Here is a 27618-nt window from a genome sequence, read left to right on the forward strand (position 1 = left end):
TGCTGGCTAGAATAGGTCTGGGTGGTGCAGCTGGTTTGGGCCGGCCTCCTGGGACTCGATGGGCTCTCTCGACTGAGAAGTACTGTGAAAGACCTAGAGGTTGCAAGTGGTTTTTTATTAGGTCTTACACAAAAAGGCCAACTACTGGTCCCCCTGTTGCTTCTGGTACACCTAAAATGTGCATATTATTGCGCCAGGAGCAGCCCTCGAGGCTGGCTGTTGTTGTCTCTACTTCCAAAACTCTGGTGCTCAATTTACGGAAATCCGCTCGTATTAGCGTAAGTTCCGTAGCGACAGTGTATATTCTAGACTCTAGGGATGAGTGTACCTTGTTAAGCGTCGACTTTATGTCCTGTAAAGTGACTTCTTCACTCGCCTTCCCGGCGTGTACCTCAGTGGGTATCTCAGCATGCTCCTGCAGCTCCTGGCTCGATTTGGCACAAGTGTATTTGTCCAGCTTGGTTTGGTGCACAACACGCTGACCCCTACCTCCCATGATTCCAAGTCACAGTTTAGCGGTTAGATTTGTGACGAGCTAGGTGGTAGTACTCACTGCTGCCTGCCAGTGTGTAGGATAATCAGGTTTCCTACCCCTAGAGTAGCTCCTCGTTGCGCTCCCGTTAGCAGGCTGTGGTGAGGGGGGGGAGTGTCGTAAATTAACAGCGATTAAGTTGAGCGTTAGCAAAAGACATCTTGGTTTTACCGTTATCTTGACATTTGACGGCATCCATTTTGATTTATAGCAGCCATTTTGTCTGCCACATGTTACCTCGTGTCGACCATGTGCGTCGTCCTACCCTTCTGCTCATGGCCTTTGAATCTGCCCGGCAACAGGCTATTAATAGCATCTCTGTGTTTTCTGCTGACCGTTAGGGTCCACATATGTAAATGGTTAGCCTTAGATTGGAATATGTTAGCCGAGACCCCAAGACTGATAGCTCCACCCCCTGATCGATTGTGCCTTGTATGGACATAAAATTTGCTCTTATGCTTTGTACTGCCTTCTTTTGAGCCCCTGTGTGGGTATAAATAAACCATGTGTTCAGTAGCCCTTTGTGCTACTTCTCACAGTATCGAAGGGTACTGGTTGAATTATAGCACCACCTCATGAGGTGTAATAAACATTATGTTTTGTATTTCCAGTTTCCGTGCCAACTTTTTCCTTTGGAGTCTGAGGACTTTGTGCACAGAAGGGCGAACCCCTTGCACTAACAGGCCTGGCTGAGGTCTGTTACGACAAATTGGCGCCGGCAAGCGGGGCCCAAAGGATTGGTCGTGACGACAGTTCGGAACCTCGCTGAGGACGCGATCGCTGCCAGAGGAGACCAGAGTCTTGGCACCCGAGGCGGTTCTTCCCTACTTTCTGATCCGACCATCCAGGCGGCGCCGGTCCTCGACTGAGATCTCTTCTGTTGGTTTGCCGTGCAGTGACCGTTTGGTCGAATTTAGAACTTGGCAGTTGGAACCTGGACAGCCTATGATTGGTAAGAGCCGTTTTACGGCACCTGTTGTAGGTTTTGGAATTTGGATGCCCTTGAGTGGTAAGGTAGTTTTAGGAAACGCTTACCGTGGCATATTTCTATTTGGGAATGGACTAGTCTACTTGGATTTGTATGTGCATGTGGGAAATATATGTGTTGCAACTCATATAGGCAGGTAATGCGAGGACTTTTCCTCAACTTTTGTTTGTATAGCGCAATGTACTAAGAAGGTACCTTAAGCGCTCTTTCCCTATAAATAGTGTATATTTTGCACTATTTCTTTTGACATGCCTGTTTTAGCGCACTTCGAAGGTTGTGCTGCTTTTGTAAGGGTACCAGTTTACGACTTGAAGAATCGCAGCCGGCTCCCCCCGAGGGGACACCTAATAGAGATATGTATGTGAAGTTTGGTCTTTCTGCCATAATGTACAGCACGTTGTGGCACAAATACACCAAGAAGGATCCTGAGTTACGGTGGCCACTGCATGGGTCGTTCGATGTGCGAAAGGTTGAGTATGTGGAGCAATGTATGTTTGAGCGAAAGTCTAGGCGTGATATGCTTGAGAGTTTGCGAATGTGGGGAAAAGAAGTATGGCAGCAAGAGAAGCGTGAGCAAGCGTTGATAGAAAAAGAGCAGCAAAAGAGTGTGTATGAAAAAGCGCTTGAGTTACGAAGGAAAAAAACAAAAGAATTGCAGGAACGAGAGGATAAGGAACGTAGATTACAGATATCTGGCCAATATTCTGTCCGACAGCCTCTCTACCCTGTCCTTAATAAACCGCAAGATGATTTTTTGTTATTAGATCGACCTCCACCTCCTTATGCCGTTCCGTCCGCCCCGTCCGGACATGACGAGGATTCTGACGCAGAGCACCAGAAAGCGCGGGATACCCGATCCATGTTATCAGTTGAACGTTCGTCTGAACTACGACAGGCTGCTCATAAAGCACTACGTAGTACTCATTCTGCTCCCGATCTCTTAGCTATTATGAAGGATTGGTCGGAAAAGGAGCAGATATATTTTTCTGCGATATTTGCTGACGAAGTTATAGAAATGGTTCGAAAACACTCTTTGGTGTTAGAACCAAATGATATAGCGAATGATCGTAAGCTTTTACGTGATGGCTCTTTTGTTTTTTCTCAGGTAGCAGACGCGATTAGACGACTGGTTTTATTGCGGAATGAGGCGTCCCAGCTGAAGGAGCAGAAAAAGAATGCGGACAACGTTCCACAGTCCAATCCGAATGGAGTACCGCAGTCCTCCATCTTCGAGACAGATAAGATAACATCTGCCGATATGAGACCTATGTGGGAAGCCGAGCCCTTGTATGTTCCCCCTAAAGGGGTGGGTGATAATGATGATAAGAATTCAGCTGGTTCTAAGGGATATTTAATTTATAATTGGGTATACACTCCTTGGAATGAGCAGATGTGATGGCGCTTAAACATCAGTTGCCTGACCCGCGTAAAAGTCCAGCGGCCTTTTACGAGGAAGTTGAAGGTGCCTTAAATTCTTGCACTATGACCTTATGCGATATAGATTTGTTTTTCGGTCTAATTTTACCCCCAGACATGTGGCGGACAGTTCGTAAGATTGACGATCGTGTTATTTTGGGTGCCGAATGGAAAGATCTTGAACGGCTAGATACCGATAGGGAGCCCGCCCAAAAGCCGCATCGGCTAATATTAGATCTTCCTGCAGCCATTTTGACTAAACTTAAAACGATTATTCCCCCTAAAAAGATTGATTGGACTGTTTTAGCATCATGTAAACAAAAGACTGATGAATCGGTTTCGGATTTCTTTACACGTTTTGAAGAAACTTTCCACGATTTTAGCGGTCAGTCTTTAACAGATGATACTGCCAGACATTTGTTTGTTGATAAATACGTTACGAATTTGTTACTAGGAATAGCCAGCCGTTTAAAAGCTAGTGAAAGTTCTTGGACTACTTCCTCTCTGGCTTCTGTTTTAACGATGGCTCAATACTATGAGCGTCAAGAAGCGGAGGCAAAGGGGAACGAGGACAAGAAATTTAGAGTTAAAAACGAAAGTTATGATGGCCCAGGTATATGGCCCGCCTTCTAGAAATTATGATAGGGGTCCTGATACAAACTATGATAGAGGTGGACGAACATCTCTCAATACTCCTTACACTCGTACGAATTTAAATATCAACCAGTGTGCATATTGTTAGAAGCTTTGCCATTGGATGCGTAATTGCCCATTATTGCGCCCTCAATTGGACGCTCGGGGGCGGGGCCAAGGGAGAAATGGTTCAGGATTCTCAGAGGCTCGGGGAAATGTAAATGATCGTGTTCGATCCGATACAAATGTACGTCCACAGTATAGACAGAACACCTTTGATAGGCGAAATCAATATCAAATGTCCGATTATGTTCAGCCTGATCTGTACGATTCTGCTCATGCATAGGATTGCCTAGGATGGGGTAAGGAATCAGTTGAAGTTCCAGTAGATCAGACGGGTCCCTATGTTACAGCACATGTTTTGAGTTCTACTGATCGGTTTCTGGTTGACACAGGAGCTACACGTAGCGCTCTGTCTAAGCAATTGGTTCCGAGGGCTCCCCTGTCTGGCACAACTATTACTTCGATAGGTTTCGATGGAAAACCTTCCCTTAGCCCATTGTCACAACCACTTCCATTTTATGTTGATAAATTCAGTGCTCCATGTCTGTTTTTGCTTTCCCCTAACACACCAGACAATATTGTGGGCCTTGACATGCTGAAGTACTTTAGAGCTACAATACGATGTTCTCCTGAAGGGGTACTAGTCATTTTAAATGATAATCACTCCGAATTTGACAGAATTTGTTTTGTTAAAGAAGACGTTGCATTAGCTACTCTTCCTGAGTCCCGCTGGGCCACATCGGACACTGATGTGGGTCAGATGGTAATTCCTCCGGTTCAGATCAGCGTTAAGGAGGGAGCTGTGTTACCTCGTTTGCCACAATATAGGATTTCACAGGAGGGAGAAGAAGCACTCATACGAATTGTACATGATCTTATCCGAGTTGGGGTTGTTGAGGAAGTTCCATACAATGTTTGCAATAGCCCGATTCTCCCGATTCTGAAAAGAGACACTGACTCACGAGTCTACAGATTCATTATTGATTTGAGGGAAGTCAATAAAATTGTAGTACCACAGTATCCTGTGGTTTCTGACATTACAACACTCCTTACTTTGGTTCCTCCAACTGGTACTACATTTACTGTTATAGACTTGAAGAACGCTTTCTTCTCGATCCCTATTCATCCTGACAGCCGATACTTGTTCGGTTTCACTTTGAATAATCGATCGTATCGATTTTGTAGAGTTCCTCAAGGCTATACTGAGAGTCCGAGTATTTACAGCCAAGCATTAAAGAGGGAACTTGATTCTTTTGTCCTACCCGAAGGTGTGGCCCTCATCCAATATGTCGATGACATCTTGTTGGCAGCCGACACCCCAGAACAATGTGAAAAATGCCCTCTCTCTTTGCTTTCTTTCCTTGCTTCACATCATCATAAAGTATCGCGAAAGAAGTTGCAATATTGTAGACCAAAGGTAACCTATTTAGGTCACCTTTTGTCTAAGGAGGGACAGGCATTGACATCAGATCGCATACAAGCAATATTAGATACGCCAGTTCCTACCACACAGAAGGGAGTACGTGCATTCTTGGGTCTTACTTCCTTTTGTAGACAGTGGATTTTGGGATTTTCACATATCGTTAAGCCTTTGTTAGCACTTTTGACGAAAGATACTCCAGTACCCCTTCCATGGACAGAAGAATGTGAAAGTGATTTTCAACAGCTACGACAAGCTCTTTGCTCAGCACCAGTGTTAGGTACACCAGATTACACGAAGCTTTTCACACTTTACATACATGAGAAAGATGGATGTGCATTGTCAGTGTTGGTTCAGTTACACGGCGATAAGCAACGCCCGTGTGCCTATTTCTCAGCAGTTCTTGATCCTGTTGCTAGAGCATTACCTGGATGCTTTCGTTCAGTTGCAGCAACAGCAGTGTCAATTCAACAGAGTGAGGGAATAGTTTTGTCACATAAATTGTTAGTGTTAGTACCACATTCTGTTGATGCCCTTTTGAATCAGACAAAGATGCAGCATTTAACTAGTGCTCGTCTCACAGGATAAGAACTGACATTGTTAGCTCCCCACATTACATTGAAGAGATGTGCAACTTTGAACCCAGCCACTTTGCTGCCATATCCGGTGACCCAGCCTCAGTCACAAGAAACGCATGATTGTATTTTTCTGACTGAGGAACAGACAAAGGGTTGCATTGATTTGCAGGATACGCCCCTTCCAGAGGTGGATGGTGAATTGTGGGTTGATGGGTTCTGCCTGAAGCTACCGGATGGTACGACTTCAGCCGCATATGCAATTACCACCCTTGAAACAGTAGTGGAGACAGCTCGCATACCACAGAAATAAATCAGCCCAAGCAAATGAATTGATAGCTCTGACAAGAGCATTTGAGCTCAGTGCTGGGTTGTGCGTGAACATTTATACGGATAGCCGCTATGCTTTCGGAGTGGCACATGATTTTGGCCTACTCTGGAAGGAAAGAGGCTTTCTTACAGTCCTGCTTGATTTGTTTGCAATACAATCCTGGAAAAGGAACACGAGTTCCATCTGGAGGTTTTGCCACACCAACTGCACCTTTTGTAGTCCTACAAATGGACTACATCCAGCTTGAGTGGTGTAATAATTTAAAGTATGTTTTAGTGGTGGTTTGTGCTTTCAGTAAATGGATTGAGGGATACCCTACGAAAGACAATACTGCGATTACTACTGCTAAGGTGCTACTGAAGGAGTTCTTCCCGAGGTTTGGTGTTTGCAGACTTTTATGGAATGATAACGGACCTCATTTTGTTGGAGAAGTTATCAAGTATGTGTTGAAAGGATTGGGAATCAAGCAGAAGTTTCATGTTGTGTTCCATCCACAAACAGCAGGATTGGTGGAAAGGTACAATGCTACTCTAAAGCTAAAAATCGCGAAAATCGTAGCCTCCACGAAATTGACTTGGCCAGATGCATTGCCATTGGCATTGTTATCCATCAGATCAGTACCACATTCTAGAACGGTTTTTACCCCGTATGAGGTGGTATTTGGACGGCCGATGAATATTTGGGGAGTTCCGAAACCAAGCTCTGTATATGATGTACCTTGTGTTTTAATGAATGACTATTTGGCACAATTAACTGATAGCTTGGTTTCTATTCATCAACAGGTTCGAGAAGCGCTCCCCGATAAGTCCCAAGGTGAAGGCCATAAACTCCGTCCTGGTGACCATGTGATGGTGAAAGTCTTCGAGAGTTCAAGCAGTCTGGAACCGAGGTGGCGCGGACCGGAACAAGTACTCCTCGCCACGAAAACGGCAGTTCGTGTTACCAACAAGAAGAACTGGGTGCATAGCATCCATTGCCGGAAGGTCTTGCCGACCTTGGTGGAACCTGCTGTGTTGACCGATCATCGAGACATCCTGACTACGGAGAAAGGCCCTGCTGTATCACCTGACGGATGTGAGGAGTTCTTCCCGGACCAGACAACTCCTGGAGCAACGCGATATAATTTGAGATCAAGAAAGTGATTCCTATAGTTTTTGTTGCGAGACTGGTTGAGCAACCGCTCTGGGTAGTGGAAACGGAAAGCCAATATGACAAGGGAGAGGGATCAGCCCTGCGTAGTGTAGTGACACCTGTCTTGGTCTGTGGTGAAGATACCAACGTCTGCCCATAGTAAAGAGCTCATTGACTATTTTGTTTTTTCTATTTTTTAGGTTGAAGATGACTCTTGTGACTATGAATACTACTAAGAAGAAGATTTTAGGAGTATTAAGTGTTTTTGTTGTTTTGACAATTATAGCAGTGATCACTTGGTCCGTTGAGATAGTGACTCCCGCTCGTGGGTTTGTGGTGGTTCCTACTACTCCCATTCCGGAAGAGCACCAGCATTTCGCTCTTCCTTATCATGAGTATAAGCATCGAGAGTCTTACTTGAATAACACTTTTGTTCAGATGCTCCACCACACTCACAATGCCACGAACACTACAAATTGCTGGATATGTGGTATGCTTCCAGCTCATCAGAAGAAAGGTGGAACACCGTTTATTCCACTTCCCTTTTCGCATAATGGTTCTTGTCGAGCCTGGTACACTCTTCTCTTTTCAAACAGAAAACCAGCAGTAGGTGGACTTCTCTTTCGCTTGAATAAAGAGTGTTATCAAGATGAACATGGATATCCCCAAGCGAATGGAACTATATGGGAATGGGAAGAATACCGACCAGACAATGCTTCTACGCCTTATGTTTTCACCCACACAAGAGACTCTACTATGAGCAATGAATCTTTAATTACTGTAACACGGACTAAAGCGAATTTATGTGTACAAAGTACTGGACGGATTCCAGTTGGGTCCAGCGATTGAGTTGTTGTATTAAATATGGATGGAATAAATTAGAGTACTTTTCTGGCTTCACATAACACATATCTAGTATGTGGAAGTCATGGATATCATAAATTACCTGTAGGGTGGTCTGGCACATGTTATGTTTCCTTCCTATTACCCCCTGTTTTTCTGGCACCTGCTTCGTATCATCGAGATTTCAAATTGTTTAGAAACATTTCTATGAATCGCTATAAACGTACGATACAGATTGATGATGTAGATCAGACAGACACTAGTCTGCAGCAATATGTTGATTTTAATTTGGGCTTGTTTTCTTTTGTGGGTGCCGCATTAAACAGTAGGAAAATACGACGGTTGACTAGAGTTGTAGAAGCTGTCACCAATGAAACTGCTGTAGCTCTAGGAAATATTACAGAGGAGTTGCAAGTTGCTAGAATTGTAACTCTTCAAAACAGGATGGTCCTAGATGTCATGTTAGCAGATAGAGGAGGAGCATGTAAAGTTATTGGAAGTAGCTGTTGTGTATTTATCCCTGACAACTCGCCTTCTGTATATGAAGCAATTCTTAAACTTCTGATATTCATGAGAAAAACGGCACCTGGACTTTTGCTGGATGGTTTTGGGCTCTGGTATCTGCCTGGGGTTGGAAATTACTGACTGTTCTATGCATTGCAATTGCAGTGATTTTCACCTGTTGTATGTGTATCCATTGTGGCCCAATGCTATGTTCCATGTGTATAACTGCTTGTATACCATCTAGAAGAAATGCTGCGAAGGCACAACAAGCGTTGGATAAAGAAGTGACCAATATAATGTGTATAGATATACGAGATGAATGTACAGATTACCCCAAAAAGAGCGTATGTCTTTAGCTAACGCTAAAGGGTCGTCTGTCGTAAATTAACAGCGATTAAGTTGAGCGTTAGCAAAAGACATCTTGGTTTTACCCTTATCTTGACATTTGACGGCATCCATTTTGATTTATAGCAGCCATTTTGTCTGCCACATGTTACCTCGTGTCGACCATGTGCATTGTCCTACCTTTCTGCTCATGGCCTTTGAATCTGCCCGGCAACAGGCTATTAATAGCATCTCTGTGTTTTCTGCTGACCGTTAGGGTCCACATCTGTAAATGGTTAGCCTTAGATTGGAATATGTTAGCCGAAACCCCAAGACTGATAGCTCCACCCCCTGATCGATTGTGCCTCTTGATATTACCTTGTATGGACATAAAATTTGCTCTTATGCTTTGTACCGCCTTCTTTTGAGCCCCTGTGTGGGTATAAATAAACCATGTGTTCAGTAGCCCTTTGTGTTACTTCTCGCAGTATTGAAGGGTACTGGTTGAATTATAGCACCACCTCATGAGGTGTAATAAACATTATGTTTTGTATTTCCAGTTTCCGTGCCAACTTTTTCCTTTGGAGTCTGAGGACTTTGTGCACAGAAGGGCGAACCCCTTGCACTAACAGGCCTGGCTGAGGTCTGTTACGACAGGAGTTGCATCGATGATTATCGTATTACGTTATTGTCATGTTCTGGACACATCCTCTGAGGTGTCACGGTGCAAAGTGTGTCTTTGGTGGACTCTTCTGCCCTTCTTACTCATGCACCTCACAAATATTGCACCTTAGTATTGTGGTGTCCTGAAGGTTGTATCTAGCGGCCTCTACCCCTGTCCCGGGATGCGTAGCATTCACTCGAGTTCAATGGACCTGCCGGGGCCTTCCTCAACAAGCTGGTCGCAGTGGTGTTACATTCACTTTAAGTGTGGTTACTGCCCACGTTGGAGCTCATGCTGCATGAGTGAGTAGCGGGTCGTGAGGGCCGCCTGGAGCACTGAAGCCATCACTGGTGGTTATGTTGGACTGGTTCCTCTCTCCTACACATTGAAACCAGTGAATGGCAAATGAACGCCGCCATGGATGATGCCTCCAGCAGATCCGGCAGCCGAGTGCGGTCCCGTAATGCAAGTAGCCCCGCCGGTGCCCGCGATGGCACCCGTGACGCCCATCAAGTTAGAAAATACGGCTGCTCTCTTCAAAGGTGCCGATGCGGTCAAGACCAGTGTTGGGTCACAAAGGGTGTCTTGCGCTCTGTAGCCTGTACTTTCTAGCGTGCAGGAGTAGGCTGCGCACAACCCCCAGCCAAGCAAGTCAAGGCGCTCCTCCCTCTCTTCCCCTGCGGGGGCCCGGCACTCTTTGATCGGATGCCGCCATATACTTTATCACCAGGGACTCCGGCAGTCAGCCACCCTGGTGTTCAATACCGCATCCAGCCAGTACGCACTCTGTTGTGGGCCGTCAATGCAATCGTGCTGCACCCGGGGAGGTGTGAGAACAGTTCTTGATTGCCCGGGCCAGCAAACCACTCGAGACCCCGGCTCCAAACTGGGGTGCAGGCCGTGAACATTGCAGGCAGTCAACCTCGATCAGTTTCAGGGCTGAGAACACCACAACTGGCTAGATCGGTGCCCACTGTTCTCCGGTCACGGTACCTCGTATTTGTTACCGCTTACCACTGTGGATGACTGATCGGATAATCGGGGAAGTCTGTGGAGGTCCGGAGCTTCACTAGGCGGCGGCCATTTTGTTCGACTGCCAGCCACACCACCCACCTCCCCCCAGAGGGCAGTTTTGATCTACCTGGAGCGGATGAAGGAGTTTCACGTTTCTTCTTCTTTGTTTGTGAAGTTTGGTCACATTGGTAGAGGGGTTTGCTTTCAACGCAGACCTTGAGCAGATGGATCAGAACATTGATTTTGTGGCTTACAAGCAGTTTGGTTGGTCACCTCCTTTGGGGATTCAGGAGAGGTCAACAAAGGCATGTCCGCTTCCATTGCTGAGGTACACTGGGCTTTTCTGCAGGAGACACTCTGCACTGGCTTCCAGTAAGGAAGAGAGTAATGTTTAAGGCACTTTGTACATGCCATCGCATCATCCAGGGCACGGGCCCTTCCTATTTGAGGAATCTTCTCACCTGTTATATGCCGGCACGGCTCCTTGGATCGAGTGGGACTGGCTTGCTGCTAGTACCTACGGTTAAGAAGGCCAGGATGGCAGGTGGGTCCTTTCGGCTGCTGGCGGCTCAGAGTTGGAATAAACTTCCTCAGAGCCTCCTTTTGGAATCATCCGAGTTGAAGTTTAGGAAGGATCTTAAAACTCATCTGTTTTCATGCTAAATATGTTTTACTTATCTGGCCGAGGTTTCTCGGCTGTGCTTCCTCCACTCACCCTAGCGCGGGGACACACCGGTATGGCGTAACCAGGCACTTTATACATTTTTTTATTATTAATATTTGTCCGGCCACCACTGTGGCAGTTCCCTCTACTTTGTTACCCACCGTAGCAGATCTTTTGGGTTCCAGGGTCCTGGCTACTGTGTTGTAACAGTTTTTTCTTTTTTGTGTTGATTAAACATGTTGTCTGCATATGATTTACATTTGTCCTCCTCCAGTTTGTGGCTTAGGTACATCTCATACTGTAATGTAGCATTGCGAGTGGGACAAAGGGTTAATGCTGCGATTACTTGCCGCTAATAGCATTGCCTGAGTCCTTCTCTCACCTTGATAAATTAGCCTCTCCCTCCCTCTCTTTTGGCCAGTCCAAATGTGTGTGGTCATGGGCTTGGTATGGGAAAGGAGATAAGGAGGGTGGAGGTTTTTGTTTTGGGCTTGAAGAAGGTGGTGAAAGGAGGCACAGGGGCCCCATACTTTAATTCATCACGGCAAGAGAAGGACTCAGAATAATGCTATTACCAGTAATTGCAGCATTACTAACAAATACACATAAGAACACATAAAACTGTCAGAGAAGACTAGGTTTAACAATTAGAACCTTACACTATATTACCAGCCTCCCGTGAACCAGGTGTTATATCGCGACACAATATAGAAATATTAGAATTCATGTAAATTAAGAGGGCACAGAAATACTCACTGAGGTTGCATCATATTCGGCTTCTCATAGTTAAAACTGAAAAGAGAAATATGAAAGAGAATGTTTAAGGTTATTAGTCAGAAGTGGCCAGCCGCTGGTCTGCAATTACAATCTCATTAATGTTTTTATGCATGTAATTTAGTTAGAATTTTTTTTATTTCTCACTAATGCGACACAACTTAAAGAAACAATATAGTGGTATTAAGGAAAGGACTGTAGAGCAGGTGTGGAAGTGAGTGTACTCCATACCAGGGTTCGGTGACAGAGACATACATTATTGGGAGGGTATGCAGGTGGGGGCATGTAAACAAACTTTCACACAACGCAACAAATCACCTTGCTGCACTGTGTGAAAGGGCAGGACTGTGCCGTATTTAATGTTGTACTGTCCATTCCTGTCCTTTCCTTGTGCTGGCGCACAATGTGCACCCTGGCACCACAAAAGGCATCCCTGCACCATGGTGCAAGGTTGCCTGCAATGTAAGCAGGATTGTTTTTACGCAGGAAGACTATTATCGGAGGCCTTTTCTGCATTCTGTGTGCGCTGCAGAACGCAGCACACACAGAAAGAGGAAAGAACTAGCAAAATAAACATATTTCTCCTCATTACACCTCTCCTGGGGAGTTATAGTATTCCCAGGTTTACCAGTAATGGTATATCTGGGAATCCACGGTGGATGTATGATAACACCCACGTAACACAATACAGTGAATTGTGTTGCGTTTTGTTACTCTAGATGGCCTTGTGTGGCTGATGAAACACACTAGGTAGTTCCACCAACCTTTCGCCCCCTTGCGTGACGCAAGAGCGACACAACTCAATGATAAATATGCCCTTTGGGCTGAAAGCAGTCGGCAGTGATGGCTTAGATTCAAAAACACGGACAGACTCGCAGGGGGGGCCTCTAGGCTCATGGCGGGACTGGGCAGGGAGCGTAGGTAGGGGACCCCGGAAGAGGGAGTCCGGGCGGGGACCCCAAATCCCTGCCAGGGGCATCCACCCAAATATGTATCCATCCTCAGAGGATTACTATATTAAGGATATATGCTGGCGTGGCGGCCCCTGTGGTTTGGTGGCCCTGTGCAGGCGCACAGCTTGCACATGCCTAAGGCCGCCCCTGAGACTCGTACAGAAGCTAGTGATAATGGGGGAAATGTGCTGTGTATGGGTTACTGCACATTACTATAGTTTTTGCAAATTTATTATAATACAGGATCAATGCAGAACGTCACTGAAGTTACCACCAACAAATGGGTGGTGGGAAGGATGCACAGAAAAATCTATCTCAAGCTGCTGTTCCACATACGTAACTGCATTTTTGTCCGCAGGGATGCTAAATTGAGGGCTATTCAAATCTAGAGGGATTACCACATATCCCAATTAATTAAATACCTAATTGGAATTAGCACCTCACTCTAAATAGGGGCGTCATAGTATATATTACTGAAACTGCTACCCTCAGGATTCTGAGGAAGATGGCAACGCGCTGGTCGTGCTCAACATAATGTTCAATAGAACAGGTTGTGCCATTTTACCTCTAAGTTCCAAAACTATTCCTCACATGTCTGGAAGGATCTCTTTTGTTTCAAATGACTGGTCTGGCTGTGGATACGTTTGGGTTAATCTTTCTGGTAGTTGACAGAACCACTACCTGGCGGTGACCGGACTATGGCCAAAACAAGTGGGACGGCTTATAATAAAGCGATTATTTGGTTTATAAATTTCATGCATTTATGTCTTCTGTGGCTGTCTATATATTTTTCCCCTCATTCTCTTTGGATTAGATCAAATTGGTTTGTTCTGATAAAATGTTTGGCTAGAGGTGCAGACTAACCAAACACAAGGAGATGATGGACGGAGCGCTAAAACTTTTCAGACACTCACCCCCAGTCACAGATCTGGGTTGAATCCATCATCGTTCTTTAGCTCACTTTGCCATCTCAGTTCAGACCCAGCCAGCAAATCAGTCTTGACCCTGTGCCTCATGGGAACAGTCCAGCCCGAACTGCCAAGCCATGTCTTCCCTGGACCGGAAACAAGCATCCTGGCACTGGTTTTGGGGTAACACCCCTCATCAGCCAGGCTAGCTCGAATGAAGTGGCAAAGTGAGCAAGGGACCCACGTCTGGTCATACCCTGGAAACTAACACCATCTTTGTCTGGCGTTGGATGCCCCTTTCTAATTTTATATCTGAGGCCTGAGTGAGTAAGAAGCAAGTGGGAAGGGTTTCGTTTCACAAAGTTATTTGTGCATGTAAATCTTATTTACATGCTCAAATACAAGTGCAAGATATTCAGAAAACTATGGGCCCGATTCACAAAAGTAATCTGAGACAAAATTCTAACTTTAAGACTTTCAATATTCACAAAAGGCATTTAGGAGTAGTAAAATTAGGATTCCTAACATTACTACTCCTAAATGTCCTTTGTGAATAGCAAAAGTTAGAATTTTGTCTCAGATTACTTTTGTGAATCCGCCCCAAAAACATTTACTTGTAAAGCCTTTTTTCCATACACATTATTACTCCCACAATGGTGTAACAACAAATTCCACCCCAGTACCCGGGAGTGGGTGTTCAAGGTCAGGTTTTCCGTATAAATTTAGGAAGAGCCCCAAACTCTATTAATTTGTGGGGGGGTTTCTAAAGCTACTCTCCAATCCCTTTTCACCATGGCAATGGTCAGTGATGTTCGACTGACGAAGGCATGAGTATTTTCCTTGCCAGGGTGAGTAGGAGAAGGTAGCACAAAAAAACCTACCAAATTGGAGGGGGTGTTGGAAAAGGTTTTCCTCCCTGTGCAGAAACCCCCCCCCAGAAATCGTTGCACTGCTCAATAGTGACGCCATTTCAGCTGATGCAGTTGTACAATTATACCAGCAGAAACTCTGTCTGATGTAAAGCCATAAAAAAATTCATAAACTTCTTCCTGGATTGTGTCTGCAAACCTGGGTTTGACAAAACTTCAGTAAAGTTTTGCAAAATGCAAAGAGTAAAACTACACCCATACAATCATACAATTGTGTAAATTTACATATACCAAAGTTTTACTTTTAAAATTTTTTTTTTTTGAATTAGAGACTATCGGCCACATGCATCAACCTATTTAGGAAGTGCAAACGGTGCGAATCGGTAAATTCGGCCGTTTGCACTTCCTAAATACGTTTTTGGGATGCATGAAACAATGTTTCAAAATTCGCTTTTTTTTGCATTTCCTAAAAATGCAAATGCATTTAAGGAATCGCATTTGTGCGATTCCTTAAATGCAATGCATCAATTTTTTTAAAAATGCGAATTTTGAAATAGGAAGTGCAAATTAACACGAGGTTGACCCTCGTGTTAATTTGCGAAAATCTTTAAAAAAGCACAAAAATGCATTTTGGAAAGTGTCATGTTACAGACACACATGTCCTTAGGACATGTGTGTGTGAAACATGCACTTTAAAATACATTTCAGGGGTGCAGGGGGGGTCCTTTGGACCCCCCTCTGCACCCTTGCAATGCATCAACAAATTGCGATTTCCAAAAAAAAGAAATGCAAAACGGCATTGATTCCTATGGGGCTCTAGGCCCATTGGAATCAATGTAATGCCATTCCTTAATTGCGATTCGCAATTAAGGAATCGCAAATTCCGAAAATTAAGAAATCCTAAAAAAAATTAGGATTTCTTGATGCATAGGATTTTGCAATTCCTAAATTGCGATTCCTTAATTTTCGCAATTTAGGGAATGCAAAATCCTACAATGATGCATGTGGCCATATACAACTAATATGCCGGCATGGTTGAATCATCTATTGTAGCCTTTTTATATTTGAAAGTACTCAAAGGAGCTTCTCACTCACTCATTATTTGATGCTGCATGCCCACAGGACTCTTGCGAGAGTCCTGCAAATACAGCCATCCAACCTTAGTTTCCCAAAGATACTAAACGAATTTACACCAAATAACAAAAAGCACACTTTCTGGGTAATCGTCCAGTTTTCTGTCAAATTTGGTGAAAATCATTCAGCTGCATTGGCTGTAACAGGGTCTGAATTTCTTTATGGAAATTGAATGAGAAAATTACATTTTGGGACCCCCTTTTGTCTTTTGGAAAGGTTTGTGAATATTCGTCAAATGGCAACAAAGTTTTTAGCAAACCAAAAAATTGATTTCCCTTGCCCGCCCGGGCCATGCACAGCATTGTTAAGTGTGTCAGTTCAGTTGTCGTGAGTGATGTTATCAGTGATGTCACAGAAAATCTCATGAGTGCTTCAATTTTTGAGGTCATAAGCAGGACATGGCGAGGATGTGTGTTATAGTTACAATCACAAGGGCAGCCAACCGCACACGGCTTTAAACTGTTCATGGAAACCCACCGCAGACACCCAGGTCCACCACCAAAATATCTTCAAGGAAGGCAGTGCAGCCCCTAAGCTCCCATGCGATTCCAGTGGGGAATCCATCATGGAAAATCCAAAGAATCTTTAAAAAAAAAATCCCACCCCCACAAAAAAAACACACACAGTAAAGGGGAAGGGTACCCCTACCCTGACCCCTTATGCTTTATGTGTTTTTGTTTTTAGGACACAGGGACGAGGGCCCGTGTCCTGAAATAGGAGGCACAATATTTCTCTTCATGTTGAGGCCAGCCAATCAGAGCATGAGCTACCTTGGGAGTGAGACAACTGACAGGGAAAAAAGACTCCTCAGCCAATCAGATCACTCTATTATTTGAAGATGCATGATCACAGGTCTTTCACAAACTCACACAAACCCAACCATCTAGGGTACTTATTACACATAGGGTGCACTTTTCCAGTTTGCACCTTTGCTCACCTTTAAATAGGTGCGTTGTGAGCAAACAAGGGAAGTGTGCACTATTACAGTGATTGTGCTGCCCTCGGGGCAGCCGCAAACTCGTGTTGGCCTGGGGCAGTCGCTTTAGGTTTCATTGTGCAGGTAGCCGCCACCTGCACTTTAAAGAGAGATTGGAGACCCCTTTGCAGGTGTGCAGTGAATGACACCATTGAACTCCATTGCCCCCCTGGGAGCTGCTGTCAAGGGGAGCACTGACCGTGTTCCACCTTTTTGTGCCGGCACTTTTAGTGCGCCTCCTGAGAGCTTCGCAGAGGCAAAGAGATTCCATTATTGGCATGGGGCCACGCCCAATGGGTGCACATGCCAGTTGCTCCCTCTGGGCATTTTCTGCAATACAGCTTCAGATATAGAAAGTTTTTTCAACTTTATCTCTGAAAAATTACAGTTTTTTAGCTCTCAAAAGTTAGCTAATTCATGTTTATGGAGTACATGATTCAGCTGAAGAGCAGGAGCTAAGAATAATCTAATAGAGAATAGAAATAGAATATAGGAACTTAATTGAAAAACTCACCTTGGTATCCCAGGAAGAGGTTCTTCCAAGCAGCTACAATTCAGATCTCGTCTAACTTCTTGGGTAGCAGGAACAGATAGTTCTTCCAGGAAGTTGCAATTCAGATCTTCTTGGGTAGAAGGCCTTTAAACAAAAGTTGAGTTTAGTATCTCAGTAGTGACTTATTTGCTTTACCTTTCAGCAGACTGATTTAATTAACAGCTTTACCATTAACTCCCAAGTTAGGAATGAGACAATCACAGCAGTTTTAGTCAGACATAGGGATCCAAGACGTGTAGTGATCTTGATATTCTTTTATTCCAAAAACACTTCAATAAAAGCTCCCAGCACCCGGCTTGCCGACACGTGTTTCGTCTTACAAAGACTTTTTCAAGGCTGGAAATATTAAAATATACACCAATCATTTATATATACACATAAAAGTATGTCTGACTAAAACTGCTGTGATTGTCTCTATACCTAAATTGATTGGGACTACATATTCCCATATATGTTATTGATGTTATAAGAGGTGTGCTGTCGAAGCCCTTTTCTTTTTTGTCTATGTTTAAACAGTATATTAGTTCATTATTTGGAAGAATATTCATGCTGGGACATGTTTTGGCTGTGGAACTGAAATCAATGCAAGCAACTTTTCTCGGCCTGATGTTGCATGCAGTCCACAGCTCATGTGCGTGATGTCCTCTCTTGCGGGGAAAGTCCAGAAGCAGCACAGAGTATCACTCCTGGTGATACTCAGAGCACCCTGGTTGTGCCTGAGGATGAGGAGAACTGGTATTGGCCCCCGCACGGGGGCATTTTTACAAAGAATTCGCGAAACGCAGTGCAGTAAATAAAGTTGATACACTGCGTGAAAGAACTGCACCATATCTTCAAATAAACACCCCAGTTCTGTTGTCTGTGCTAACTAAAGCCAACACAGGCCCCCCTCCAGCCTTAGTGCAAGGGTGCCTGCGTTGTGGTCAGGATAGTTTTTGTGCAGGAATGGGTATCTTATTGCAAAAGATATACCCTTGGGGCTTTTTCCTTCTTGTTTGTGAGCTGCAGAATGCAGCCCATATGCAAAGAGGAAAAATCAAGGAGAATATGTCTTATCATTACACGAGCCTCAGACAGTTGCACCATTTTGACGTAAATTCATGCCTCCACCCCTTTTTAAATTTGGGTTTGCATAAAACTCTATGGAAGGATGCACGGGAACGCCCATGCAGCATCAGTGGAACCCATCCCTGGTGCAAAGTAACGGAAGGCAGCTGAATGCGCTGTGTTGCGTTCTTACAATGCGACGCAAATTGACATGTGTGGCTTTATAAATACCAAATGAGATTTAGAAGCAGTGCTGTGTCAAAAAAGTAATGCAACCCTGATGCAAAATCTTTGTACATGAGTGCCGTAGGATCCTAGGTGTAGCCCTTTGGACGCCCTATGTGCAAGTCCCTGATTGAGACCGTTAACTATAGTTTTTGCAGTGCCTACTTGCATCCAATAAAAATATCATCAGGAGCTTGAGGCCTTGTATTTACTTGTTTGTAACGACTGCCATGTCCAAGGGCATTACAACCAGTAATGTTATGCATAGTCCATCACAAACATAGATAAGAATGAGTGAATTACGATAAACCACCTGTCATTAGGGTTACTCGTAACTGCGCATGTACATTTCTTTAGCATAAGAATGGCCTTTGTAAAAAGGAGGACTGATACTGAACATCCTCCACCTTTTCAACCAGTTTCCTATTTTCCCTTTGCAGTTCCTGGAATGTGTAGCTAGGTCTCTTCACAAGGGCAGATGCCACTGCAGAGTCCTACAGTGGTAGAGGGGCAGATTCACAGAACTAACTTAAGACAAAATCCTAACATAAGTCTGTCTTAAGTCTGCCTTAAGTTTGCCTTAATTCTGTCTTAAGTCTGCCTTAAGTCTGTCTTAAGTTTCTCTTAATTCTGTCTTAAGTTCGGATTTTGTCTTAAGTTTGTCTTAAGTCTGTCTTAAGTCTGTCTTAAGTCAGACTTAAGACAAAATCCTTACTTTACTGCTACTAAATCCCTTCTGTGAATACCAAAAGTAGTAAGTTTAGGATTTTGTCTTAAGTTAGTTCTGCGAATCGGACCCTTAGTCTTCTAAGACTCCTTTTCAAAGAAGAAGAAACTGATAGGCTGGACATGTGAATTGTAGAGACACACAGTACACTGACCGGTGGTGGGCATCAGCCCAGCTGTTTGTCCCTGGGAAAGTAAGCTGTAATTGATCTTTAACTCATTGAGCATCCTGTTGAGGAGGACTAGGCCTGCATACCATCATCATTCTCTTATGAACTACTGTGCTGCTGCCTTGCCAGTATGGAAGCCATGGAGACACAATTACTGACCTAGTTCCCTCTACATCTCAGAACAGAGGCAGGCGGCTGAAGAAGCAGCACTGAAGGGCACAAAAGTTCATAAGCATCTTCTAGCCCCTCAACTTTCTTGACCTGTTGCATGCAGGGCTGATTTCCCCGCTGTTCTGAGGGGAGGGGATGCGTGCACAGCGCCCCGGTGCTCATGATGAGCTCAACTCGTCATGAGCCACGGTGGTCGTGTGCTCATGACAAGCTGTGCTCGTCATGACCACACCCGTTCCTGTAGAACGCTCGCACAGCATGGGAATTAGCCCAGCGTGTGAGCGTTCCAACAGTCATGACGAGCTTGTGTGCTTAGCCCAGCATGTGAGCAATAAAATGGTCATGACGAGCTTGTGTGCTCATGACGAGCTGAGCTCGTCATGAGCGTCGAAGGTGTTAAAGATGAAGGTCTGGCTGTATGAGATTCTATAAGGATTCTCCATCCCCGCCAATTAGAGTACTCGTTCTAGTCTGGAACACATGAGTTGCATGTGTGACTTGATATGTTTTTGTGTTGTGCGGATATGCATGGGAGGGTGGTGTGTGCAGAGAATCTTGCCAGGACTCACTCGGACCACAATCAATTGTTGCTGACTATCAATTGCAATACTCCTAAAACAGTGATACTGAGATAGAAGCTCAAAGTTGCACTGTTGGAGGACCCAGTGTTTTGAGCAGGACTTGGGGTACCTACCAAGAATTACATAGGCAAAACCAAAGGCATGGCAGCTTCTTCCCTGGTGGAGAGGGAAGCTTTTAAAGTTGTGTTATGAGGGCACTGAATTGCCAGATTAGTAGGGATTAAAGTACAGCTTAATAATGACATACTTACACAAGAAACCTTGCACAATACTTTGGAAAAAGGAGTGGTTACTGATCTGTCCTCTAGCACTAGCGTGTGGGAAGAGCAAGAAACATTGCTGGCTTCAGTAGAGCTTTTGGAGGGTTATGACTACAATAGGTGTATTTATAAGGGGCAGGACAAAATGGAAAACTGGGCGGTTGCTTGCATGATTGGCTAATCCTGATAGGAAGTGCTTGCAGATTCTGTACATTGAGGACGCTGCTGGGAATCTGGTCTACACACAAGCACGGATTAACATGTCTTTAGGTGAATACTACCCACAACTATGGTATAGATGCATCAACAATGCCATTTGCGATTCCTTATTAGCGAAAAATAAGGATTCGCTAATAAGGAAAAGCAAAAAGCTATGCATGTAGAAATCGCAAAAAAATAGCGATTTCTAAACATTCCTTAATTGCGAGTGGCAATTAAGGAATACCTCCCCATTCATTCCATGGGGCTAGAGGCCCATAGGAATGAGTGGGAAGACATTCTCAATTTGCGATTCTCAATTAGAGAATCGCAAATTGAGAATGCAATTTTAAGGGTGCCAGGGTGTCAAAAGGAAATCCCTGTTGCACCCCTGAAATCTGCATATGTGATATGCATGTGTGTGTGTACAATTGAACTTTGAAAAATGTACTTTAGTGCATTTTTCAAAGTTTTTGGAAATTACCATGAAGTTCAACTTCATGGTAATTTGCTCCCCCTATTAGCGAAATCTCTCATTTCTTTACTTTGATGCATTGCATTTAAGCCTTCTCAATTTGAGATTCCTTAGATGCAATCGCAATTTAGGTAATCGCAATTTTGCAATTTCTTAAATAGCGATTTTTGCATTTGGGATGATGCATCCCAAATGCAAAAATACTGGTCGCAAAGGGGCAGATTCTCAGAATCTGCCCCTTTGCGACCGGTTTTTCCTTTGATGCATCTATACCTATATGCCTTACGCGGGTACTAAATACACATGTGATACATGATTATCTTATAAATGCAAAGTTCCATAGATTATACAGCGCTGATGCCAAATTTCTTTGTAAGGTAATAACAGTGTAAGTAATCAGAGGGGCCATTGAGGATCTGTGAAGGTTCCCTATAGAATTTTATGCTGCACACAGTGAACAACTTTCTCCAAACCTTGTAGGATTGGAGCCAACTTCGTGTGATGATCACTACCCTGACCAAACCACGTAGGGACAGCGAGAAGGTGGCCTCGGATAATCCGTTGTTGCTGATGAATGTGGATTACAAGACCCTCAATCGCGTATTGGCCAAAAGATCGCGAGCTAGATTTCGAAACTTGATCCACCCGGACTAGTCTGGGTTTGTCCCCGCTCACAGCACAACTCCAAACATCAGAAGGCTGGTACAGGTGTTGCATTACCACGTCTGGGCATAGGGTCCCATGCTCACTACGCCACTGGAGTCAAGTTGTCCGGGCTGAAGACGGCTGATAGCCAGAAACCAATCAAAGGTTGCTTGATTCCGGTCCAGGGAGGACATGGCTTGGCAGTTCAGGCTGGACTGTTCCCATGAGGCACAGGGTCAAGACTGATTTGCATATGACCATGTCTGAACTGGGGTGGCTTGGTGAGCAAAATAACGATGAATTAAACACTGATCTGTGACTGAGGGTGAATGTTTTGCCAATGTTCAACGTTCCGTCCATCATCTTGTGTGTTTTGCTGTTGCATTACTCTTTGCCAGAATATGCCAAGGTTCTAAGTTGGCCACATGCATTTAAAAGGCCGTAGACCCTCTGCAGTGGGAACTTCTCTATGTGTGAAATCCTAGAACCCGGGTAGCATAATATCATGTAGCTGCCCTTTGGGCTATGCCACACGGCAGGCTTGTGCGCTGTCACTGGTGCTGTTTGTGACAGCTCCATAGCTGCTGGCTGGGACTATTTGACAGGGCAACCACTATTGTGGGCTATTTATCAATAGGGCCTCTATTTATGTATATTATTATGGCTCCCAGTTTCATGGTATGTATTTTTTTAAGATTTCCGTCTGTATTTATCCATATTTATTTTTCGGTAACATTGGTATTTATCCTTATTTCTGTGTGTGTTTTAAGAATAAATGTAGTAGTAAAATAATATTTTTACACATTTATTTGACTGATAAACATACACATAAGCGTTGATGCCTGTCACATTGTAGAAAATAATGCAGCCAAATATAACAAAACACTAAACTAACAGGTAAATATTAGCATAATATACAATAGTATGTTAACAAATACCAGTATTGAAGGAAATCTCATCCTGTTTTTAACTCCTTATCCTGTCTTCCTGCTTAGCCGTTGGCTTGGAAGGACACACCAGAGAGTCACTCACAAGAAGCACAAGTTTCTGTATTTTTTGCACTTTTAAATATAATTACAGACGCAAAATACATTGGTTTTTGTCCGTATTAATCTGTAAAAATATAAAACTGGAAGCCTTCATCATTATATGCAGACAATATGTTGTATTTGCATAGGCTAGCTGAGTATAAGAAAGGCAGCCTTTGGTGTTGTACAGCACTTTGGCAAGATATCAGGACTAAGGATTAACCCGTTGGCTGCTGCCGTCGGCCAACGGTTGTCGCGAGCACTACCATAGAACACTTGGTGCTTGAAAGTGAATGTGGTGAAAGTAGCGGCGCAAGTGAAACAAGTGAACAGCAAGGACGGCGCACTGTGACGAAGTGTAAATTATTTACAGTCAGTGGCTCCAAAGTAGGTGACAGCGTGATATCACAATACACAAGATTTTTCGATTAGTTGTTGAGCCACAGAAGAGGAGTACGCCTATTAATACGCTGTTAGGTTGACGGCGTTTCGATCCGTGTTAGTTTGGATCGTCATCAGGACTGGGTTGTCTGAGTTAGGGCGTGCTTGGTTTGATTCCGTGCGTAGGGAGAGCTCATACTTTGTTTGGAGTGTCCCATACGTCGTAGGGGATAGCCTATGAAGTGTTCTGGTTCCCCGGGATAAGGCGATCCAAGATCAGCCTAAGGGCACTGACTTAAGCAATGCTTTAAGCGGCCGTCTACGATCAGCGGTGTGTCAGCACATCTGTAGAAATCGGCGTGCTGTCTCAGGGATCAATCACGGCGTTGTGGGAGAAATCATGAGCTGTTCCTATAGCGACCCTCACGACAGATGGCAGACTTGAGTAAAGCGGGGGTACCACCAGCGGAGAGACAGAAACTATTAGATAGCTGAGGGTGTGCCTCAACCAGTAGGCAGTATCATGGTGGCAGTGTCCTGCTTGCAATCAGCTCTTCAGTTCTGGCTTGTGTTGCTGCTGGCGATGGTGTGAAGAATTCCTCTATGGGGAAATGTTTTTTTTTCCTGAGTTTGCTGTGTTTTTTTCACTACTGTCCCAATACAGATACCTAGAAAGATCTCCAGGGACATTCATGGGCTATTGCTTCAGCTCCTATGGGGACCACAATGAAAAAGAATAGAATTGGCAAAGTTACAATTGCCCACTGGTATAAGGGGATGGTCGCCCCGGACTACTAGATGATTGATTATCAAAGGGGACCCCGTAATAGAGAGGATACTGAGCATCCACAAAGAATACACTAGATAGATTATTGTTGACTCCAGACAATAAGTCCCACCTTCAAGGCATTAGGATATGTTATTATTATGTTATTATGTTATGTTATTAAATATTTTATAATGCGCTCTGTTACTCGCGAGTATCCTGGCGTGGAGCGTGGAATGATGTGCGGTGAGCAGAGAGGGGGACATATGGGCAACAACGGTTAGTTATGTGTGGTTGAGGGCTTTGCAACGAAAGCAAACCCGGGAGCCATATGCCCATAAATGTCCCTCAACATATCTTGTGGCTTTTCTGCACAAGGGAAACTGGAGTGGACTCCATGAGTGGGTGAATACGGGTATCACTGTAGTTGGGATCTATGGGGGCGATTCACAGAACTAACTTAAGACAAGATCCTAAACTTACTAATTTTGGTATTCACAGAAGACACTTACTCATTTCGGTATTCAGAGAAGGCATTTAGGAGTCCTAACTTCTGTATTATAGTAAGTTTAGGATGTTGTCTTAAGTTAGTTCTGTGAATCGGGCCCTATATATGGATGGTGTGGCTGAGGAGTTTGTACACCTGACCTTGCAGCACCCCACTTTTTGTTACATGGTGCAGTTCTGGCTGTGACGCGAGTTGTGGGCAAATAGCATACCAGAACTGCCACAGAAGGATTAACCTAAAGGCATATGTGCAATTAGAGGGTGACAATGTGCAATATCCCAGTGGTACAAGGTGCTGGGTGCACAATCTCAATGTGGGCTGTGCGATTGGTTGTCTGATGATATGGGCATACCTACAATAAAGATTCAACCAATGTGTTGTGGTAGACTCCTAGTGTCTCATGGAAGCCAGATTGGAACTGACCCAGTGTTATTTCTTATACAGGTTATATACCATTCTATTTTATACAGTGTATATGCCATTCTATCCTATACAGTGTATATACCATTCTATCTTATACAGGGTATATGCCATTCTTTCTTATACATGGTATATCCCATTATCTCGTACACAGAGTATATACTATTCTTTCTTAGACATGTTATACCATTCTTTCTTATAATGGGTATATTCCGTTCTTTCCTATAAAGGGAATATACCTTTCTTTCTTATACAGGGTATATACCATTCTTTGTAATACAGTGTATACACCATACCATCTTATTTAGGGTATGCACCATTATTTCTTATACATGGAATACCATTCTTTCTTATACAGGGTATGTACCATTCTTTCTTATACAGGGTATGTACCATTCTTTCTTATACAGGGTATGTACCATTCTTTCTTATACAGGGTATATACAATTCTTTCTTATACAGGGTATATACCATTCTTACTGATACAGGGTATAAGCCACTGTTTCGTATACAGGGAATATGCCATTCTTTCTTATACAGGGTATATACCATTCTTTCTCAAACAGGGTATACCATTATTTCTTATACAGGGTATATACCAATATTTCTTATACAGGGTACACACCATTCTTTCTTAAACAGGGTATGTACCATTCCCAAGAGGGTGAACCTTCTGTTCCCAGGTGTGCAGACAGGATGCCCCAGGTGATATGAGTCAGACGCTCAGTACTATGATATGGTGTTGAAATACCCATCACTGGAGGTATACTGGACTGCAGCAATGAAATTTGGAATGGAGGCAATGGACAGGAGTAGTGTTTGAGCACCGGTGGTCTGTCTACTGGGCTTGTTCTTCAGATTAAAAACGAATTCAGTTATGTCTAGGTTTGTGGACTTGCGTTGATACTGACACGTCACCAGCTGGCGGAGAGTTGGACTGGCCCCTGGAGGGCCTGGTTTATGGTGCTGGAACAAAGAACTCCTTAAGCTGTGAGGGCGCCACGTTGAAGCATCATTGAACCGCTACTCAGGAGTGATAGTGCACTTCTTGCCTATGTCGGATACCATGCGGTGAACAGCCCAGGGAAAGTGAAGCTACAGCTTTAGCATGACTATATGCACGCTGTGACTGACTCTTGGCGCCCGCTTGCACAATGGAACATTTATCAGTGCCAGTACTAAGCACCTCATGCCGGTCACGACAGCAAAAGCCGTCGTGGGACACACTGTTGCCGGATTTCAATTTCTCTTTTCCACTGTTTCTCCCGCGCTGTTGTTTGATCATTTCTTTTTTTTATGTCGAGGCTAGCGGCAGCCCGCATGCGCTGCTCGGTCTGCGAGGCATGCAGTAGTCGAGTATGCTGTGTAAGCCTCGCCTTCTCTCTGCCCATATTTTTGTTTGGCTGGTGTCCTTGTCCTTGGTAAATGATGGCGTCCAACTCATTATGGGGCTTGTTAGTCCCTCCTTGTAACCGCCCTGTCTCCATTTGTGACCGCACATGACGACTGGATCTTCTTACTTGGCTCCGTACATCGTTGGCTTTATCTATAACTATTTTGTTTATAGCCCCATATGGGGAGACAACCTTTACATCATGTTCATCACACCGCAATGCCATTACAACTGCGTTGTTACCACGCAAAGCCACTACTATGAAAGTCATTAAATCGCCTTGCATGATGTTACATAAATAAACAGTGTCCCAAAAGGTAATAGTGAAAGGCAAATACGCATGTTTGCAAAAAACATTACAGAAACAGAAATAAGGAGGCCACTACTCAATTGATTTAACATTGTAAATCATCTTGTATTTTGAGAAGGTTTCTTATTGTCGGGTATATACAGTTAAAGCAGCACTGTATAGAACAATTTGTGTAACAAGCATAGTGTACTTGGTGCTCAAGGACGTGTACGTGGGGACCGTGGCGAGGCAAGTGATAGGGTGACAGCGTGGACGGCGCACAGTGACAATAGTGCTAATAATATACAGTGAGAGGCTCAAGTACGGTGACAAAATGACATCACTGTAACAGGTAATTTATAATTTTTAATATTGAGCCACAATTGAAGGTGCGCCTAGTATTGCGCTGTAGAGTCAACGGCGTTTCGATCCTCTTGAATTGGGATCATCATCAGGACTGGTTGTCTTGGTTGAGAAGTGCTGCATATTGGTGCCGATCCGGAGTATCTTCGTGAACAGTGAATGGCAATGTACAAATACGCGATGTGTCTGCACAGGGGCAGGGTATCCGATGTATCGCGGGCTGTCTGAATCTCGGCGGTGCGAGGGGAACAGGTCCTCCTGTATCAATCATGGAGCCTGCGGTGGGGTCAATCCAGGGGCTGGTTCGTGTCAGCAGCAGGGGCTGGTTCGTGTTGTAACGAGTCATATTCCCACTCATGGGGACAATGGCGGATGCAATTTTTTGGTATTTGTATCCTAAGAGCAGCGCCCGCTTTAGAGACACCACACTCAGTTTATTTATTCATTTATTTTAATGTAATACTGAGCGCGTCGTCCACTTCTGGGACAAGGCACTCTGTTTAATTTTTTTCTTTTTTTTACTTTTATAATGAGCGCGGTGCCTGCTTCAGGGACACCGTGCTCTGTTTTTTTTCTTTTACTGTAAAACTGAGCATGGTGCCACTTCAAGGACACAAGGCTTGGTTTCTTACACCGCGCTCATGGTTAAAGTAAAAATGAAAAAAAAACAACGAACAAGGTTCCTTGAAGTGGTGCTGCGCTC

At 44.1% G+C, this 27618-nt stretch overlaps 1 protein-coding gene across 2 annotated transcripts in view; it reads right to left on the minus strand.

Moving 5' to 3' along the window:
* Window positions 1-27618, minus strand: part of LOC144752125 (histo-blood group ABO system transferase-like) — a 179470-nt gene that overhangs the window by 76685 nt on the left and 75167 nt on the right. For both annotated transcript variants that reach the window (XM_078640070.1, XM_078640068.1), the window contains 2 exons: window positions 17231-17353; window positions 11859-11894 (listed from right to left, as the gene is read on the minus strand). In XM_078640070.1, coding sequence (XP_078496196.1) covers window positions 11859-11894; window positions 17231-17353 — 159 coding nt within the window. The remainder of the gene's footprint in view (window positions 1-11858; window positions 11895-17230; window positions 17354-27618) is intronic.

The sequence above is a fragment of the Lissotriton helveticus genome, chromosome 4_2 (assembly GCF_964261635.1).
Source record: "Lissotriton helveticus chromosome 4_2, aLisHel1.1, whole genome shotgun sequence".
Classification (NCBI taxonomy): domain Eukaryota; kingdom Metazoa; phylum Chordata; class Amphibia; order Caudata; family Salamandridae; genus Lissotriton; species Lissotriton helveticus.